This window comes from Oncorhynchus keta, chromosome 1, assembly GCF_023373465.1.
Source record: "Oncorhynchus keta strain PuntledgeMale-10-30-2019 chromosome 1, Oket_V2, whole genome shotgun sequence".
NCBI classification, from domain to species: domain Eukaryota; kingdom Metazoa; phylum Chordata; class Actinopteri; order Salmoniformes; family Salmonidae; genus Oncorhynchus; species Oncorhynchus keta.
Window position 1 is genome coordinate 93,934,706 of NC_068421.1, and position 21,023 is coordinate 93,955,728.

At 44.3% G+C, this 21,023-nt stretch overlaps 1 protein-coding gene and 1 long non-coding RNA gene across 6 annotated transcripts in view; one reads left to right on the forward strand and one right to left on the reverse strand.

Moving 5' to 3' along the window:
* Nucleotides 1-15,077, reverse strand: part of zgc:103559 (Allantoinase, mitochondrial) — a 31,460-nt gene extending 16,383 nt beyond the window's left edge. Inside the window, exons 1-6 of one of the 2 annotated variants that reach the window (XM_052466701.1) lie at nt 14,741-15,076; nt 3,692-3,843; nt 2,657-2,771; nt 1,712-1,858; nt 1,048-1,222; nt 819-912 (exon numbers count right to left, since the gene is read on the reverse strand). In XM_052466701.1, the coding sequence (XP_052322661.1) occupies nt 819-912; nt 1,048-1,222; nt 1,712-1,858; nt 2,657-2,771; nt 3,692-3,843; nt 14,741-14,896 (839 nt within the window). In that variant the 5' untranslated portion in view covers nt 14,897-15,076. Of the gene's footprint in view, nt 1-818; nt 913-1,047; nt 1,223-1,711; nt 1,859-2,656; nt 2,772-3,691; nt 3,844-14,740 lie in introns of both variants that reach the window. The other variant, XM_052466705.1, reaches the window with a different exon arrangement.
* LOC127908411 (uncharacterized) lies at nt 11,229-12,312 on the forward strand. 4 transcript variants are annotated; one of them, XR_008067129.1, is made up of 4 exons: nt 11,229-11,511; nt 11,581-11,649; nt 11,718-11,786; nt 11,854-12,312. It is a non-coding gene; the product is annotated as an uncharacterized LOC127908411 (long non-coding RNA). The 4 variants fall into 4 exon arrangements; XR_008067127.1 differs by lacking the exon at nt 11,718-11,786 and having other exon boundaries at nt 11,229-11,649; nt 11,854-11,991; nt 12,061-12,312; XR_008067128.1 differs by lacking the exon at nt 11,718-11,786.
* Nucleotides 15,078-21,023: the final 5,946 nt, after the last annotated feature.

Consider the following 21,023-nt stretch of genomic DNA (forward strand, 5'->3'; position numbering starts at 1 on the left):
GTGATTGTAGTCGTAGTAGTAGTAGTAGTAGTAGTAGTGAATGTAGTAGTGGTATTAGTAGTAGTAGTAGTAGTAGTAGTAGTAGTAGTAGCAGTAGTAATAGTAATAGTAGTAATAGTAATAGTAGTAGTAGTAGTAGTAGTAGTAGTAGTAGTAGTAGTAGTAGCAGTAGTAATAGTAATAGTAGTAGTAGTAGTAGTTGCAGTAGTAATAGTAATAGTAATAATAGTAGTAGTAGTAGTAGCAGTAGTAATAGTAATAGTAATAGTAATAATAGTAGTAATAGTAATAGTAGTAATAGTAGTAGTAGTAGTAGTTGCAGTAGTAATAGTAATAGTAATAATAGTAGTAGTAGTAGTAGCAGTAGTAATAGTAATAGTAATAGTAATAATAGTAGTAATAGTAATAGTAGTAATAGTAATAGTAGTAGTAGTAGTAGTAGTAGTGGTAGTAGTAATAGTAATAGTAGTAATAGTAATAGTAGTAGTAGTAGTAGTAGTAGTAATAATAATAGTAGTAGTAGTAGTAGTGGTAGTAGTAATAGTAATAGTAGTAATAGTAATAGTAGTAGTAGTAGTAATAATAATAGTAGTAGTAGCAGTAGTAATAGTAGTAGTAGTAGTAGTAGTAGTAGTAGTAGTAGTAGTAGTAGTAGTAGCAGTGGTAGTAGTAATAGTAATAGTAGTAATAGTAATAGTAGTAGTAGTAGTAGTAGTAGTAGTAGTAATAATAATAATAGTAGTAGCAGTAGTAATAGTAGTAGTAGTAGTAGTAATAGTAATAGTAATAGTAATAGTAGTAGTAGTAGTAGTTCTTACTGGTATTTCAGGCAGAGCTCAGTGACAGTTCGAATGGCCTCCAGCTCCATAACATCTGGTCTGGACTTGAGGAAGGTGGAGTACTCCTTGGGGTCTATGGAAAGCAGTGGTGGGGATGGAAATAGGAGGATGGTTCTTATAGATACTGTTAAATTACTCTGACACACCAGTAGCAAAATACTGCTTCATTTTTTCTGATGACTTTTTGCCATCAACGTTAAAATGATACCTGCTTCCTCTGTAGGCAGGGGGACATCCCTCTCTTCTTCCTCTGATGGCAGGGGGACATCCCTCTCTTCTTCCTCTGATGGCAGGGGGACATCCCTCTCTTCTTCCTCTGATGGCAGGGGGACATCCCTCTCTTCTTCCTCTGATGGCAGGGGGACATCCCTCTCAGCATGAAACTACAGAGAAAGGAGAAGAAGTCAAGGTTGGTATTTGTTAACCCCTTAGTCATAAGGTGTATAACATTGATTAATAAATTAAGATAATAGTTTCGCCCCCATAAGCTTACAAGTTTTATATGATAGAGTAGACACAAGTCACATAGAATTACTACAAAAACACACCTTTCCAATGCAGTGAGTGTGTTTGTGAGGAAGCTGTGAATTCTAGAATGAGGAATTGGGCGTCAAATCAAAAGTTTATCATTAAAAAAATGTATTTAGGAACCGTGTTCAAAAGGTCTATACTGGAAAAAAGTGAAAACCTGTACTCACTGAAATGCCCCTGTTAGTCACTACCATAGTGGACATGCCCCTGTAAGTCAGAAGTCAAACGGACGAGTTTCGGCGACAGCCTTTGTTAGTTTTCTCTGACATCTGCTGCTTAAAAGACGTTAAAACAGAAAGAAAATATGAGTGTGTTTTATTTTCCATCTATCTGTGAGTTACCAGGAGAACGCTCCCTGTGCCCTGTAGCTGTTTCATGGCGATGTGCAGATCCTCGTCAGTCACATGAGGGAACTCCTCAACTCCACTGTGGATCAGGAAACATTTAAAACCAGCCACCCCAGCCCGGATCATGGGGAGCAGCTCCAGCTGCAGAAACAGAGTCATTTGTATCAGGTGGTTTCATAGAAACCACTACGGGTAGAAGCCGAAGCCACACCATCACCACAGGGCTTTGGTTTAGGTTCACCCGAGTGTGATTGGTCGTATTCTTAATTGTCCCGCAAAAAAAAACATCCATCCTTTCCTCTTCTCCTCTACTTGAATCTCTACAGATTTGATATAACTGACCAGGCTAAGGACAGCATATGAATGAGATTCCATGTTATGTTCACCTGCCAAGTCTGTCCCAATCAGGGCAGATCCCAATCAGGGCAGATCCCAATCAGGGCAGATCCCAATCAGGGCAGATCCCAATCAGGGCAGATCAAGGTGGGACGATGAGGAAACTCTGAGGACTTTTTTGACAATTGAGAAAGAGCCTTCCCACTGGGAACAGATGTCAGATCAACGAGTAGTTTATATTTACATCTATATTTACACAAAATGCCCTTAAATGTATAACTTTTTTTTGCAAATCCAATCAGTTTTCCAGGTTGATGGAAACAACGTTATTTCAACCGTTTTTTAACCTAGTGGGTTAGTTTTATCTCTACTTTTTCTCCCTCAACCAACTCTGTGGCCTTGTGGTTAGAGTGTCTGCCCTGAGATTGGAAGCTTGGACGTTTGATCCCTGGCGAGTCATACGAAATACTGTAAAAATGGGACTTGATGCGTCTCTGCTCGGCACTCAGCATTTAAGGAGATAGATTTGGAGGGGGGGGGTAGCGTCCTGTCCAGGTGGTGTTCTTGTACGTCATGCTATCATTCCTACAGCTAGTACTGTACCTGGTTGCCAGGGATGACCCCTCCCCAGAAGGCAGTGTCCACAAAACACTTTCCCGACGCTACTGCCATCTTCTCATGGAAGTTATCCAGGGTGGTGGTCGGCGGGATGCTGTTGCTATGGAGACGGTAATTAGAACACAGTTCAATTTGCACATTTTAATTCTCTTTTTTACATTTTTTTTTATTTTTATTTGATTTTTTTAAAAGGTATCCTTAGTGATCCTCAGTTTGGCCAGATCTGAATGTGTTCGTTGAGTACAGGAGTAGCCTAAGTTGGTCAATGTGACAGGCATGTCTTGACAATGTGATCTTTATTCAAGGCCAGCTTTAGAAAAGTACATTTGAGGCAATATGTAGTTTACCCTTACACTATCTCAGACTCCTAACCTCTGATCTTACGACCTGAATCTGGACAATGGATGATGGTTCTATGGGAGAAAAGTCAGCCTCTATCACTCCTTACCCATAGCCATTTGGCTCTAACTCCTCCATGTCTGCAAATCTGATGGGTCTGGATAGACATAACCATAAACATCTTTCAAATTACAAATCTGCAAACATTGAAGGGTTAGGACCAAGGGAAGGGGTAGGGAACTAATTGTGACGGGGCTGTTCCATGTTCTTGGCAAGAGGACCACAATGGAAATAAATCCCAGACTTGATCCTCCATGATTCTACTCATGTACATGTAGTAGTAGTATGTATGTGTGCTTGTTTTTAAAATGGAAGAATTAATAAACATAACTAAACTTTGTAGTGATTTACAGGGACATGTCCACTATAGTAGTGATTTACAGGGACATGTCCACTATGGTAGTGATTTACAGGGACATGTCCACTATGGTAGTGATTTACAGGGACATGTCCACTATGGTAGTGATTTACAGGGACATGTCCACTATAGTAGTGATTTACAGGGACATGTCCACTATGGTAGTGATTTACAGGGACATGTCCACTATAGTAGTGATTTACAGGGACATGTCCACTATGGTAGTGATTTACAGGGACATGTCTACTATGGTAGTGACTTACAGGGGCATGTCCACTATGGTAGTGACCCCTCCTGCAGCAGCGGCCCTCGTGGCGGTCCAGAATCCCTCCCAGGTGGTGCGACCCGGTTCATTCACATGGACGTGACAGTCCACGATACCAGGCATCACCAGATGGTCTCCCACATCCAACACCTACCATCAGTGTAACAAATATATGTTATAGATACAGCTATACATGTCATAGCACCAGCCATGAAGTGGGGGGCTGTTTTGTTAGACTTCGGTGTGGATTTTTACATTGTTGATCATAGTCTGCTGTTGGAAAAACGTATGTGCTATGGCTTTACACCCCATGCTATAATGTGGATAAAGAGTTACCTGTCTAACAGAACACAGATGGGTGTTCTTTAATGGCAGCCTCTCCAACATAATCCAGGAAGAATCAGGAATTCCCCAGGGCAGCTGTCTAGGCCCCTTACTTTTTTCAATCTTTACTAACGACATGCCACTGGCTTTGAGTAAAGCCCGTGTGTCTATATATGTGGATGACTCAATATACACATCAGCGACCACAGCGACTGAAATGACTTCATTAATTAACAAAGAGCTGCAGTTAGTTTCCGAATTGGTGTCAAGGAATAAGTTAGTCCTAAATATTTCAAAAATGAAAAGCTTTGTATTTGGGACTAATCATTCACTAAAACCTAAACCTCAACTAAATATTGTAATGTGGAAATTGAGCAAGTTGAGATGACTAAACTGCTTGGCGTAACCCTGGATTGTAAACTGTCATGGTCAAAACATATTGATAGAACAGTAGATAAGATGGGGAGAAGTCTGTCCATAATAAAGAGCTCCTCTACCTTCTTAACAACACTATCAACAAGGCAGGTCCTACAGGCCCTAGTTTCTACCTTCTTAACAACACTATCAACAAGGCAGGTCCTACAGGCCCTAGTTTCTACCTTCTTAACAAAACTATCAACAAGGCAGGTCCTACAGGCCCTAGTTTCTACCTTCTTAACAACACTATCAACAAGGCAGGTCCTACAGGCCCTAGTTTCTACCTTCTTAACAACATTATCAACAAGGCAGGTCCTACAGGCCCTAGTTTCTACCTTCTTAACAACATTATCAACAAGGCAGGTCCTACAGGCCTTAGTTTCTACCTTCTTAACAGCACTATCAACAAGGCAGGTCCTACAGGCTCTAGTTTTGTCACACCTGGACTACTGTTCAGTCGTGTGGTCAGGTGCCACATTAAAGGACTTAGGAAAATTGCAATTGACTCAGAACAGGGCAGCACGGCTGGCCCTTGGATGTACACAGAGAGCTAATATTAATAATATGCATGTTAATCCTTCCTGGCTCAAAGCGGAGGAGAGATCGACTTCATCACTACTTGTATTTGCGAGACGTATTGACATGTTGAATGCACCGAGCTGTCCATCTAAACTACTGGCACACAGCTCGGACACCCATGCGCATACCCCACTAGACACGCCACCAGAGGTCTCTTCACAGTCCCCAAGTACAGAACAGACTATAGGAGGCGCACAGTACTACATAGAGCTATGACTACATGGAACTCTATTCCACATCAGGTAACTCATGCAAGCAGTAAAATTAGATTTAAAAAACAGATAAAAATACACCTTATGGAACAACGGGGACTTGAAGCAACACAAACATAGTCACATGCACACACACACACAATATCATACACACTATACACACATGTGCACATGGATTTTGTGTTGTACAGTAGATGTGTGGTAGTAGAATAGGGGCCTGAGGGCATACAATTAATATGTTGTGAATTTCTTGTAATGTATAAAAAATGTATAACTGCCTTAATTTAGCTGGATCCCAAGAAGAGTAGCTGTTACCTTGTCGGGAACTAAAGGGGATCCATAATAAATACCAGGAAGAGTAGCTGCTGCCTCGGCAGGAACTAATGTGGATCCATAATAAACCCCAGGAAGAGTAGCTGCTGCCTCGGAAGGAACTAATGGGGATCCATAATAAACCCCAGGAAGAGTAGCTGCTGCCTTGGCAGGAACTAATGGGGATCCATAATAAACCCCAGGAAGAGTTGCTGCTGCTTTGGCAGGAACTAATGGGGATCCATAATAAACCCCAGGAAGAGTAGCTGCTGCCTTGGCAGGAACTAAAGGGGATCCATAATAAATACAAATCACAGTAAAGCTACATCAGTAAATATATTTATTTGTACCTTTATTTAACTAGGCAAGTCAGTTAAGAACAAATTCTTATTTTCAATGACGGCCTCCCCCGGCAACGCTGGGACTATTCTGGCCACTCTATGGGACTCCCAATCACGGCCAGATGTGATTCAGCCGGGATACGAACCAGTAGTGACACCTCTTGCACTGAGATGCAGTGGCTTATACCACTTGGGATCTAAAGCTACATCAGTAAAGCGACGTCAGTAATGCTACATCAGTAATGCTACGTCAGTAATGCTACGTCAGTGAAGCTACATCAGTAATGCTACGTCAGTAATGCTACGTCAGTAATGCTACGTCAGTGAAGCTACGTCAGCAATGTTACGTCAGATGCTACGTCAGTAATGCTACGTCAGCAATGCTACGTCAGTAATGCTACATCAGTAATGCTATGTCAGTAATGCTACGTCAGTGAAGCTACATCAGTGAAGCTACGTCAGTAATGCTACATCAGTAATGCTCCGTCAGCAATGCTCCGTCAGCAATGCTACATCAGTAATGCTATGTAAATAATGCTACGTCAGTGAAGCTACGTCAGCAATGCTCCGTCAGCAATGCTACGTCAGTAATGCTACGTCAGTAATTCTATGTCAGTAATGCTACATCGGTAATGCTATGTCAATAATGCTACGTCAGTGAAGCTACGTCAGCAATGCTCCGTCAGCAATGCTCCGTCAGCAATGCTCCGTCAGCAATGCGCCGTCAGCAATGCTCCGTCAGCAATGCTCCGTCAGCAATGCTCCGTCAGCAATGCTACGTCAGTAATGCTACGTCAGTAATGCTACGTCAGTAATGCTACATCAGTAATGCTACGTCAGTTATGCTACGTCAGTAATGCTACGTCAGCAATGCTCCGTCAGTAATGCTACGTCAGTAATGCTACATCAGTAATGCTACGTCAGTAATGCTACGTCAGTAATGCTACGTCAGTAATGCTACATCAGTAATGCTACGTCAGCAATGCTCCGTCAGTAATGCTACGTCAGTAATGCTACATCAGTAATGCTACGTCAGTAATGCTACGTCAGTGAAGCTACGTCACCAATGCTACGTCAGTAATGCTACGTCAGTAATGCTACGTCACCAATGCTCCGTCACCAATGCTACGTCAGTAATGCTACGTCAGTAATGCTACGTCACCAATGCTACGTCACCAATGCTCCGTCACCAATGCTACGTCAGTAATGCTACGTCAGTAATGCTACGTCAGTAATGCTACGTCACCAATGCTCCGTCACCAATGCTACGTCAGTAATGCTACGTCAGTAATGCTACATCATTAAAACTATAACGTATATATAACGTATAACTATTTGTAATTTATAATCTGGTCCTGGGGATCCAAAGGGTTTTACTTTTTTTTTTTTTGCCTTACCTGATTCAAATCATCCAAACTTGATGATGAGTTGAGGATTTGAATCAGCTGTGTAGTGCTAGGGATTAAACAAACATGTGCACACTCTTGGGTCCCAGGACCAGGGTTAAGATACACCATTAAAACTAGTTATACACCTTCATAGTAATGCTCAATCAGTAATGGCCAAATGGCACCTCATTCCCTATATGGTGGACTACTTTTGACCAGGGCCCTTAGGGCTCATTGGAATCTGGTCAAAACGTAGTGCACTATGTAGGGAATAGGGTGGTATTTGTAGTAATACAGATGTTATTACAGTGTAATTACATTTTTTAAAGACTTCAACAATCTAGGCCACAAAAATAGCCCCGATTGAACTACAAATGGGTGAGAAATAAATACACTGAATGACAGTATCTTTTCTCTCCAACAGGGGGAGGAAGTGAGCCAGAGAACCAAGTTTTAAGTTTCCAGTTCTATTAATCTTATGTACAGGATACACATGGTATACACTGTCCAACGAAATGCGTACTTCAGGTTCCTTCTCTATAATGCAACAACAATAAGAAAAAATAATTAAAGATAAGATAAGAATATGATGAATACGTAAGTATAAGCATTATACAGGAAGTCGCAATTATAGTACAATTATTTACACATGTATCAGAGTAAGTGGGATCGGGGGCAAGTGATTAAATTGTGCAGTATAGGCAATAGTGAAAACAAATCTCGTAGCAGCAATTTGGGCGGCAGGTAGCCTATTGGTGAGAGTGTTAAGCTAGTAACTGCAAGGTTGCTGGATTGAATCTCCGAGCTGACAAGGTCAAAATCTGTCGTTCTGCCCCTGAACAAGGCAGTTAACCCACTGTTCCTAGACCAGTTAACCCACTACCTCTAGGCCAACACTGTAAATAGGTATTTGTTCTTAACTGACTTGCCTAGTTAGATAAATAAAAAATTGTGCTGTGTGTGTAGCATGAATGTACACCGAGTGCACAAGACACTAAGGACACCTGCTCTTTCCATGTGGTCTTATCCAGGTCTTCACTTGTTAAATCCACTTCAATCAGTGTAGATGAAGGGGAGGAGACGGGTTAAATCCACCAATCAGTGTAGATGAAGGGAAGGAGACCGGTTAAATCCACCAATCAGTGTAGATGAAGGGAAGGAGACCGGTTAAATCCACCAATCGGTGTAGATGAAGGGGAGGAGACGGGTTAAATCCACCAATCAGTGTAGATGAAGAGGAGGAGACGGGTTAAATCCACCAATCAGTGTAGATGAAGGGAAGGAGACGGGTTAAATCCACCAATCAGTGTAGATGAAGGGAAGGAGACCGGTTAAATCCACCAATCAGTGTAGATGAAGGGGAGGAGACGGGTTAAATCCACCAATCGGTGTAGATGAAGGGAAGGAGACGGGTTAAATCCACCAATCGGTGTAGATGAAGGGAAGGAGACGGGTTAAATCCACCAATCGGTGTAGATGAAGGGGAGGAGACGGGTTAAATCCACCAATCGGTGTAGATGAAGGGGAGGAGACGGGTTAAATCCACCAATCGGTGTAGATGAAGGGAAGGAGACGGGTTAAATCCACCAATCGGTGTAGATGAAGGGGAGGAGACGGGTTAAATCCACCAATCAGTGTAGATGAAGGGGAGGAGATAATTGAGACACGGATTGTGTTTGTGTGCCATTCAGAGGGTGAATGGAGAAGACAAAATATTTCAGTGCCTTTGAACGGGGTATGGTAGTAGGTGCCAGGCTCACCGGTTGTGTTAAGAACTGCACTGCTTCAGGGTTTTTCACACTCAACAGTTTCCCATGTGTTTCAAAAATGGTCCACCAACCAAAGGACATCCAGCCAACTTGACACAACTGTGGGAAGGATTGGAGTCAATATGCGGCAGCATTCCTGTGGAACACTTTCGACACCTTGTAGAGTCCACAAATTGGGTCACTCAATATTATGAAAGTGTCCTTATTGTTTTGTACACTCAGTGTATATAAACTCAGCAAAAAAATAAATGTCCTCTCACTCTCACCACATTGTGGTCGTTCTGTAGCTCAGTTGGTAGAGCATGGTGCTTGTAACACCAGGGTAGTGGGTTCAATTCCCGGGACCACCCATACGTAGAATGTATGCACACATGACTGTAAGTCGCTTTGGATAAAAGCGTCTGCTAAATGGCATATATTATTATTATTATATTACTGTCAACTGCGTTTATTTTCAGCAAACTTAACGTGTAAATATTTGTATGGACATAACAAGATTCAACAACTGAGACATAAACTGAAAAAATTCCACAGACTAACATTCCACAGACTAACAGAAATGGAATAATGTGTCCCTGAACAAAGGGGGGTCAAAATCAAAAGTAACAGTCAGTATCTGGTGTGGCCACCAGCTGCATTAAGTACTGCAGTGCATCTCGTCCTCATGGACTGCACCTGATTTGAGATGTTACCCCACTCTTCCTGTAATGCACAGCGTTGAGATTGCCTACAATGACAACAAGCTCAGTCCGATGATACTGTGACACACCGCCCCACCTCCAAATCGATACCGCTCCAGAGTACAGGCATCGGTGTAACACTCATTCCTTCGACGATAAACATGAAAACCGACCATCACCACTGGTGAGACAAATGGTGCGACTTGTCAGCGAAGAGCACTTTTTGCCAGTCCTGTCTGGTCAAGCAACGGTGGGTTTATGCTCATAGGCGATGTTGTTAACGGTGATGGCTGGTAAGGACCTTCCTTACAACAGGCCTACAAGCCTCTCTCAGCCTATTGCGGACAGTCTAAAGGATAGGTTGTGCATTCCTGGTGTAATTCGGGCAGTTGTTGTACCTGTCCCGCAGGTGTGATGTTCGGATGTACTGATCGTGTGCAGGTGTTGTTACACGTGGTCTGCCACTGTGAGGATGATCAGCTGTCCGTCCTGTCTCACTGTAGCTGTCTTAGGCGTCTCACAGTACAGACATTGCAATTTATTGCCCTGGCCACATCTGCAGTCCTTATACCTCCTTGCAGCATGCCTAAGGCATGTTCACGCAGATGAGCAGGTACCCTGGGCACCTTTCTTTTGGTGTTTTTCAGAGTCAGTAGAAAGGCCTCTTTAGTGTCCTAAGTTTTCATAACTGTGACCTTAATTGCCTACCTTCTGTAAGCTGTTAGTGTCTTTAATGACCGTTCCACAGGTGCATGTTCATTAATTGTTTATGGCTCATTGAACAAGCATGGAAAACAGTGTGTAAACCCTTTACAATGAAGATCTGTGAAGTTATTTGGATTTTTACGAATGAACTTTGAAAGACAGGGTCCTGAAAAAGGGCTGTTTTTTTGTTGTTGCCGAGTTTATGTGTGTTTGTGTGTGTGTGTGGATTTGTGGGTGTCTGTGGGAGGGTGTGTGCGTGAATGAGTACATGTGTGCCACAGTCTCTTACGACAGAAAAGAGTTACTGGATATCAGAACAGCGATTAATCACCTCGAACTGGACAACATGTTTTTCTTTAACGAGTCAGACGCGAAAGATTTACTTCTGCACGCGTCATTCGCATGAAAGAGGAGACGCTGATACAAGGGATCTGGGTGGCTTGTGAGAATTTGTAGGCGAGTTGGTAACCCGCCTCTACCATCCGTCCTATTGGCCAACATGCAATCATTGGAGAATAAACTGGATGAATTCCATTTGAGACTATCCTACCAACGGGACATTAAAAACATCTGTTTCACCAGATCGTGTCTGAACGACGACATGGATAATATACAGTTGGCTGGGGTTTCCGTGCATCAACAAGACAGAACAGCTACGAGGAGTGTGTGTCTATTTGTCAATAACAACTGGTGAGTGAGATCTAAGGTGAATGCACCAATTTGTAAGTCGCTCTGGATAAGAGCGTCTGCTAAATGACTTAAATGTAAATGTAAAATCTAACGGCAGACAGTCTCAGGGTCAGGGGAGGCAGAAGGTCAATAATCTGGAGAAGGTATAAAGGGCCCAGAACGGCAGGCAGTCTCAGGGTCAGGGGAGGCAGAAGGTCAATAATCTGGAGAAGGTATAAAGGGCCCAGAACGGCAGGCAGTCTCAGGGTCAGGGGAGGCAGAAGGTCAATAATCTGGAGAAGGTATAAAGGGCCCAGAACGGCAGGCAGTCTCAGGGTCAGGGGAGGCAGAAGGTCAATAATCTGGAGAAGGTATAAAGGGCCCAGAACGGCAGGCAGTCTCAGGGTCAGGGGAGGCAGAAGGTCAATAATCTGGAGAAGGTATAAAGGGCCCAGAACGGCAGACAGTCTCAGGGTCAGGGGAGGCAGAAGGTCAATAATCTGGAGAAGGTATAAAGGGCCCAGAACGGCAGGCAGTCTCAGGGTCAGGGGAGGCAGAAGGTCAATAATCTGGAGAAGGTATAAAGGGCCCAGAACGGCAGACCGTCTCAGGGTCAGGGAGGCAGAAGGTCAATAATCTGGAGAGGGTATAAAGGGCCCAGAACGGCAGGCAGTCTCAGGGTCAGGGGAGGCAGAAGGTCAATAATCTGGAGAAGGTATAAAGGGCCCAGAACGGCAGACAGTCTCAGGGTCAGGGGGCAGAAGGTCAATAATCTGGAGAAGGTATAAAGGGCCCAGAACGGCAGGCAGTCTCAGGGTCAGGGGAGGCAGAAGGTCAATAATCTGGAGAAGGTATAAAGGGCCCAGAACGGCAGGCAGTCTCAGGGTCAGGGGAGGCAGAAGGTCAATAATCTGGAGAAGGTATAAAGGGCCCAGAACGACAGGCAGTCTCGGGGTCAGGGGAGGCAGAAGGTCAATAATCTGGAGAAGGTATAAAGGGCCCAGAACGGCAGGCAGTCTCAGGGTCAGGGGAGGCAGAAGGTCAATAATCTGGAGAAGGTATAAAGGGCCCAGAACGACAGGCAGTCTCGGGGTCAGGGGAGGCAGAAGGTCAATAATCTGGAGAAGGTATAAAGGGCCCAGAACGGCAGGCAGTCTCAGGGTCAGGGGAGGCAGAAGGTCAATAATCTGGAGAAGGTATAAAGGGCCCAGAACGGCAGGCAGTCTCAGGGTCAGGGGAAGCAGAAGGTCAATAATCTGGAGAAGGTATAAAGGGCCCAGAAGGGCCCTTCCTGCCATCCAGGACCTCTATTCCAGGTGGTGTCAGAGGAACGCCACCCTAGTCATAGACTGTTCTCTCTGCTACAGCATGGCAAGCGGTAGCGGAGCACCAAGTCTAGGTACAAAATGCTCCTTAACAGCATCATAAGACTGCTGAACAGTTCATCAAATGGCTATTCAGACTATTTGCATAGACCCCCCCCCATTCTTTAGTTTATTTAGTAAATATTTGCTTAACTTATATATATTTTTTAACTGCATTGTTGGTTAAGGGATTGTAAGTAGGCATTTCACGGTAAGGTCTGCACCTGTTGTATTCAGCACGTGACAAATAACGTTTGATTTGATTTGGTCAGTCCAATTTGAGTGTTCAGCAGTCTGATGGTTTGTAAATAGAAACGGAGGCTGTTGGTATACGATCTCATGCGCCGATAACATCTGCCTTATGGTCAAGGAGTAAACAGCTCGTGGCTGGGGGGGTGTGTGAGGTCCTTGATGATGCTGCAGGACATCCTCAGGCACTGTTTTCAGGTAGATGTCCTGGATGGGTGGGAACATGGACCCAGTGATGTACCGGGCTGTCTTCACCACACACGGTAGGTAGGGCCTTGTGGTTGTGATGCAATTTGTCAGGACGCTCTCGGTTGGTGCATCAGTAGTATCTGGAAAGGACCCAGGGAGGCCTAACATTTATATATGCTGTTGTTAACAGCTGATGATGATGTGATGCAGAGGAAGTTAAAAGCCGACTCTCGACTGTACTCCTGTTAATGTGGTTCGGGGCATGTTCCCTCCTCTGCTTTCTGAAGTCAACGATCAACTCCCTTGTTTTGCTGATGTTGAGGTAGAGGTTGTTGAGGTAGAGGTTGTTGTCCTGGCACTACAATGCCGGTTCACTTGCCTCCTCTGGATAGGCTGACTCGGAAAGACCTATAACCGTGGTGTCATCAGCAAACTTGATGGTGGAGTTGGTGTCGTGCAAAGCAAGCAGTGAACAGGGAGTACAGCAGAGGGCTGAGCAAACACCACTGGGGGGGGGGGGCTGTGATAAGAGTCCGTGTGGAGGAGGTGTTGTTGTCAATCTTCACAGCCTGTTGTCTGCCCATTAGGAAAGTTCAGGATCCAGGTGAAGTTTTCCTCACGTCAGCTTCAGAGAGCACCTGGTCGTCCGGAGCAACGCGAGCCTTCCTGGACGGCTCGGTATTGATAGGCAGGGAGGGGGAGGGGGTCAATCCTACCTGAAAGTTGCACAGTAGCCTGTGTTTTACTTCAATTAAAATGACCTCCATCTTTACTTTAATTAAAATGGCCTCCATCTTTAATTGAATCAAAATGGCCTCATCTTTAATTAAATGAAAATGGCCTCCATCTTTACTTCAATTAAAATGGTCTCCATTTAAAAAATGTTTTTAAGTAAAACAACAGTTTGAGGACAAATGGGTATATTGTAGTGGACTCAGATGAGAAGAATGTTGGCTCGGTCAAATGCAGGCTACTGTGCAACTTTCTCTCGCTCTCCTCAGCAGAAAGCGGAGACACGCAGACAGGAGTGTGAGAATGGTAGTGAATCACAAATTCAAGGTGTAGACAGCCTCTTCATTAATCTGCTTTAAATTTTCATTTAATTAGGCCAACAGGCTAACCTTTGTAGGCCCTTCCCCCTTGGAAGCAGAGTAGCCTACTGGCGTTACAGCGTGATTCAGAAATTAGGGAGAGAGATTTTTAACTAGAGAAGAATGGATTAAACTTTTTTTATTTTTTTATTTTGCTTGTCTGAACAGTGGAACAAAACAAAGAAAATGATGAGGAAAACATTTTGGTTACAAGCTCTGCTTAACACTTTAACTGAACGTTTCAATAACATCTTTAATAACACTGCTAGCTTAATTTATTTGACTTCCATCCATTCCATCCAAGCCACTAGGGGCAACAGTGAGCGCTGTTACGTTCAAGTGCGTTTTGGTTTTGGTTAGGTGCTGTGGACAGGGATAGTGGGTGAATCTGCCTCTGATTCCAAAGGTCACAAGTTCAAATCCAGCAATATAATTTTTTGTTTTAAACCTTAAATCCCAAACCTTAACCATTCTGAAATTAACCCTAACCTTAAAAATGTTGCATTAATACCTAAACTTAACCTAAAACACTTCGAAATTTGAAGTTTGCAACAACTTCAAAATTTGATTATTTGAGAAACAATAACGTCTAATTCTGACGTTAAAACTGTGAGAACTAGTTGAACTGGGAAGTGTTTTTCTTCATAGGAAATTATTACGCAAACATTCTGAACAAACAAAGTCATAATTAACACAAAAAAAACAAAACAATAAAAAGACCAAATTGAGCAGAAGCCAGAGAGCCAATCAATACCTACCTCACAGCCAGCAGCAGTATCCCCAGTAGAACCACTGGAGTCTGGGAGGATTTTGTGTATCTTTCCCTCCTTGATGACAATCAGAGCAGGCCGTATCTCTGTGCCACACAGAACCCTGCTACTCCTCACTGCACTCACGGTCGACCCAGGCTCCATTACTGCAGGACTACCTGGGCTAGTCTAAAGAGTGGAACAAACGGGTTCTGCTAGTCTAAAGAGTGGAACAAAATGGGTTCTGCTAGTCTAAAGAGTGGAACAAAATGGGTTCTGCTAGTCTAAAGAGTAAAACAAACCGACTCTGCTTTTAAGTCTGGTCTGTGTGCAGATATTCTGTGGAATACTGTGGATGGCACCTCCCCCAAGGCAGGCAAGTAAAGGGTTGCGTAAGATAGTGGTTACAGACAGTGATAGAGGTTTGTTGACCTCTCGTTTACTCTGTATACAGAATGAACCCACGAGCCGAGTACCATGTATAAAGCAACTCGTTTTCAGGGGGATATATGTTAGTAAAATATGTCTAGTGAGATTTATCTCTCTTTAACATTAGATTGCAACTTTTACACTAGACGTTGTGTGGCCAAAGCTGTATTCTTGATTCATGTGAGTGCAGCTATTATCATTCTATAAACACCATGTATAGACACTGAGTGTACAAAACATTAAGAACTCCTGCTCTTTCCATGACATAAACTGACCAGGTGAATCCAGGTGAAAGCTATGATCCCTTATTGATGTCACTTGTTAAATCCGCTTCAAAATTAGTGTAGATGAAGGGGAGGAGACGGGTTAAAGATGAAGGGGAGGAGACGGGTTAAAGATGAAGGGGAGGAGACGGGTTAAAGATGAAGGGGAGGAGACGGGTTAAAGAAGGATTTTTAAGCCTTGAGACAATTGAGACATGGATTGTGTCTGTGTACCATTCAGAGGGTGAATGGGCAAGACAACATTTTGAAGTGCCTTTAAACGGAGGTATGGTAGTAGGTGCCAGGCGCACCGGTTTGTGTCAAGAACTGCAACGCTGCTGGGTTTTTCACGCTCAACAGTTTCCTGTTTGTATCAAGAATGGTCCACCACCCAAAGGACATCCAACCAACTTGACACAACTGTGGGAAGCATTGGAGTCAACATGGACCAGCATCCCTGTGGAACGCTTTCAACACCTTGCAGAGTCACACTTGATTAATGCAATGAATCACTAAAATGTGTTAATATTTTTTTTGCAGGGCCATGTGTCGTGGGAGAGCTATTGTCTTTATACTGCACCACTCAGAGGGGGTGGGTGTGTGTGTGTGTGTGGGGGGTATGTGGTGTAGATGGCGACATGAGGAGGTAGTTTGGGAGATGTCTCTTAAAGACAGATTTGAATCTAGATCTGTCTCTTTACACTACACAAGTATCTCTCCTGGACCTAGTTTGTGTCCCATTTGTAGCTAAATCAGGTGTATGAAATGGTAAAGTAACTCATCTTGTTCATTGCTCGAATAAACGTCTTTGTCTGTGAGGATTACGCAGTGATTTTATAGACAATAAAGAGTAAAGGGAAAGTAAAGGTGGTGTGTAACGTCTCTTTAAGAAAACATGTCAGATACTGACCTAGCAGCAACAACTCATTCTACCAATAAATTATTTAAAGCGACAGTACCACTAAACTGAGACTTAAAGGAGAGGAGAGAGAAGTGGAGAGGAATGGAGAGGGAGTAGAGAAGTGGAGAGGAATGGAGAGGGAGTAGAGGAGATGTGAGAGAGTAGAAGAGGAAATGAGGAGAGGAGAGGAGATGTGAGAGAGTAGGAGAGGAAATGAGGAGAGGAGAGGAGATGTGAGAGAGTAGGAGAGGAAATGAGGAGAGGAGATGTGAGAGAGTAGAAGAGGAAATGAGGAGAGGAGATGTGAGAGTGTAGGAGAGGAAATGAGGAGAGGAGAGGAGATGTGAGAGAGTAGGAGAGGAAATGAGGAGAGGAGATGTGTGAGAGTAGGAGAGGAAATGAGGAGAGGAGATGTGTGAGAGTAGGAGAGGAAATGAGGAGAGGAGATGTGTGAGAGTAGGATAGGAAATGAGGAGAGGAGATGTGAGAGAGTAGGAGAGGAAATGAGGAGAGGAGAGGAGATGTGAGAGAGTAGGAGAGGAAATGAGGAGAGGAGATGTGAGAGAGTAGGAGAGGAAATGAGGAGAGGAGATGTGAGAGAGAGTAGAAGAGGAAATGAGGAGAGAGAGGAGATGTGAGAGAGTAGGAGAGGAAAAGAGGAGAGGAGATGTGAGAGAGTAGGAGAGGAAATGAGGAGAGGAGATGTGAGAGAGTAGGAGAGGAAATGAGGAGAGGAGATGTGAGAGAGTAGGAGAGGAAATGAGGAGAGGAGAGGAGATGTGAGAGAGTAGGAGAGGAAATGAGGAGAGGAGATGTGAGAGAGTAGGAGAGGAAATGAGGAGAGGAGAGGAGATGTGAGAGAGTAGGAGAGGAAATGAGGAGAGGAGAGGATATGTGAGAGAGTAGGAGAGGAAATGAGGAGAGGAGAGGAGATGTGTGAGAGTAGGAGATTAAATGAGGAGAGGAGATGTGAGAGAGTATGAGAGGAAATGGGGAGAGGAGATGTGAGAGAGTAGAAGAGGAAATGAGGAGAGGAGAGGAGATGTGAGAGAGTAGGAGAGGAAAAGAGGAGAGGAGATGTGAGAGAGTAGGAGAGGAAATGAGGAGAGGAGATGTGAGAGAGTAGGAGAGGAAATGAGGAGAGGAGATGTGAGAGAGTAGGAGAGGAAATGAGGAGAGGAGATGTGTGAGAGTAGGAGAGGAAATGAGGAGAGGAGAGGAGATGTGAGAGAGTAGGAGAGGAAATGAGGAGAGGAGATGTGAGAGAGTAGAAGAGGAAATGAGGAGAGGAGAGGAGATGTGAGAGAGTAGGAGAGGAAATGAGGAGAGGAGATGTGAGAGAGTAGGAGAGGAAATGAGGAGAGGAGATGTGAGAGAGTAGGAGAGAAAATGAGGAGAGGAGAGGAGATGAGAGAGTAGGAGAGGAAATGAGGAGAGGAGAGGAGATGTGAGAGAGTAGGAGAGGAAATGAGGAGAGGAGAGGAGATGTGAGAGAGTAGGAGAGGAAATGAGGAGAGGAGAGGAGATGTGAGAGAGTAGGAGAGGAGAGGATAGAATATCAGTTTGCCTCTGGCTCTGTCGTTGTTAAATGATATTCCTTCTTCATCTGATGGGTGTATATGTTGGCCATAAGGCCTGAGGCTGTGGCAGTATGGCTCTGAGAGATAGACCATGATACAATGCCATTGTGTTACAGCCCGGCTGAAACCTGGGTGACCCCAGCATGCCTGCCCTTACAGTAGCACGGTACCTTCTAGATCAGCCAGCTAGACACTACATCCTGCCCACTAGCCATTATTATGGAGCAAACCTCATCAACAATAGACTGTAGCCCGGCCTAGAATCTACACAGCTTCATTTAACCATTTACCGTGTGGATGATGTGATGATGTGTTCTGTATACACCACTACTGTATTAATCAACAATATAGATTCAATTATTTTTGGGAAAGACGAGGTCTTTGTGGTGGCAGCATCATTATTGGTGTGGCAGCATCATAATTGGGGTGGCAGCATCATAATTGGGGTGGCAGCATCATTATTGTGGTGTCTGCATCATTATTGTGGTGTCTGCATCATTATTGTGGTGTCTGCATCATTATTGTGGTGTCTGCATCATTATTGTGGTGTCTGCATCATTATTATGGTGGCAGTATCAGTATTTTGGTAGCAGCATCAGTATTGTGGTGGCAGCATCAGTATTGTGGTGGCAGCATCAGTATTGTGGTGGCAGCATTATAATTGTTGTGGCATGTGGTGGCAGCATCAGTATTGTTGTGGCAGCATTAGTATTGTTGTGGCAGCATCAGTAGTGTGGTGGCAGCATTAGTATTGTTGTGGCAGCATCAGTAGTGTGGTGGCAGCATCATTAGTGTGGTGGCAGCATCAGTATTATGTCGGCAGAATCAGTATTGTGGTGGCAGCATCAGTATTGTGGTGGCAGCATCAGTATTATGGTGGCAGCATCAGTATTGTGGTGGCAGCATCAGTATTGTGGTGGCAGCATCAGTATTGTGGTGGCAGCATCAGTATTGTGGTGGCAGCATCAGTATTATGGTGGCAGCATCAGTATTGTGGTGGCAGCATCAGTATTGTGGTGGCAGCATCAGTATTGTGGTGGCAGCATCAGTATTGTGGTGGCAGCATCAGTATTGTGGTGGCAGCATCAGTATTGTGGTGGCAGCATCAGTATTGTGGTGGCAGCATCATTATTGGGGTGGCAGCATCAGTATTGTGGTGGCAGCATCAGTATTGTGGTGGCAGCATCAGTATAGTGGTGGCAGCATCATTATTGGGGTTGCAGCATCCGTATTGTGGTGGCAGCATCAGTATAGTGGTGGCAGCATCAGTGTTATGGTAGCAGCATCATTAATGTGGTGGCAGCATCAGTATTGTGGTGGCAGTATCAATATTTTGGTGGCAGCACCAGTATTGTGGTGGCAGCATCAGTATTGTTGTGGCAGCATTATAATTGTTGTGGCATGTGGTGGCAGCATCAGTATTGTTGTGGCAGCATTAGTATTGTTGTGGCAGCATCAGTAGTGTGGTGGCAGCATTAGTATTGTTGTGGCAGCATCAGTAGTGTGGTGGCAGCATCAGTATTGTGGTGGCAGCATCAGTATTGTGGTGGCAGCATCAGTATTGTGTTGGCAGAATCAGTATTGTGGTGGCAGCATCAGTATTGTGGTAGCAGCATCAGTATTGTGGTGGCAGCATCAGTATTGTGGTTTTCATCATCAGTGTTGTGGTGGCAGCATCAGTATTGTGTGGCAGCATCAGTATTGTGGTTTTCATCATCGGTATTGTGTGGCAGCATCAGTATTGTGGTTTTCATCATCAGTGTTGTGGTGGCAGCATCAGTATTGTGGTTTTCATCATCAGTGTTGTGGTGGCAGCATCAGTATTGTGGTTTTCATCATCAGTGTTGTGGTGGCAGCATCAGTATTGTGGTTTCATCATCAGTGTTGTGGTGGCAGCATCAGTATTGTGGTTTTCATCATCAGTGTTGTGGTGGCAGCATCAGTATTGTGGTGGCAGCATCAGTATTATGGTGGCAGCATCAGTATTATGGTGACAGCATCCTTAGTGTGGTGGCAGCATCAGTATTGTGGTGGCAGCATCCTTAGTGTGGTGGCAGCATCAGTATTGTGGTGGCAGCATAAGTATTATGGTGGCAGCATCATTAGTGTGGTGGCAGCATCAGTATTGTGGTTTTCATCATCAGTGTTGTGGTGGCAGCATCAGTATTGTGGTTTCATCATCAGTGTTGTGGTGGCAGCATCAGTATTGTGGTGGCAGCATCAGTATTGTGGTTTGCAGCATCAGTGTTGTGGTGGCAGCATCATTAGTGTGGTGGCAGCATCAGTATTGTGGTGGCAGCATCAGTATTATGGTGGCAGCATCATTAGTGTGGTGGCAGCATCAGTATTATGGTGGCAGCATCATTAGTGTGGTGGCAGCATCAGTATTATGGTGGCAGCATCAGTATTATGGTGGCAGCATCATTAGTGTGGTGGCAGCATCAGTATTATGGTGGCAGCATCATTAGTGTGGTGGCAGCATCAGTATTATGGTGGCAGCATCAGTATTGTGGTGGCAGCATCAGTATTGTGGTGGCAGCATCAGTATTGTGGTGGCAGCATCAGTATTATGGTGGCAGCATCATTAGTGTGGTGGCAGCATCAGTATTGTGGTGGCAGCATCAGTATTATGGTGGCAGCATCAGTATTGTGGTGGCAGCATCAGTATTGTGGTGGCAGCATCATTAGTGTGGTGGCAGCATCAGTATTATGGTGGCAGCATCAGTATTGTGGTGGCAGCATCAGTATTGTGGTGGCAGCATCAGTATTATGGTGGCAGCATCAGTATTGTGGTGGCAGCATCAGTATTATGGTGGCAGCATCAGTATTGTGGTGGCAGCATCAGTATTGTGGTGGCAGCATCAGTATTATGGTGGCAGCATCAGTATTATGGTGGCAGCATCAGTATTATGGTGGCAGCATCAGTATTATGGTGGCAGCATCAGTATTATGGTGGCAGCATCAGTATTGTGGTGGCAGCATCAGTATTATGGTGGCAGCATCATTAGTGTGGTGGCAGCATCAGTATTATGGTGGCAGCATCATTAGTGTGGTGGCAGCATCAGTATTATGGTGGCAGCATCAGTATTGTGGTGGCAGCATCAGTATTATGGTGGCAG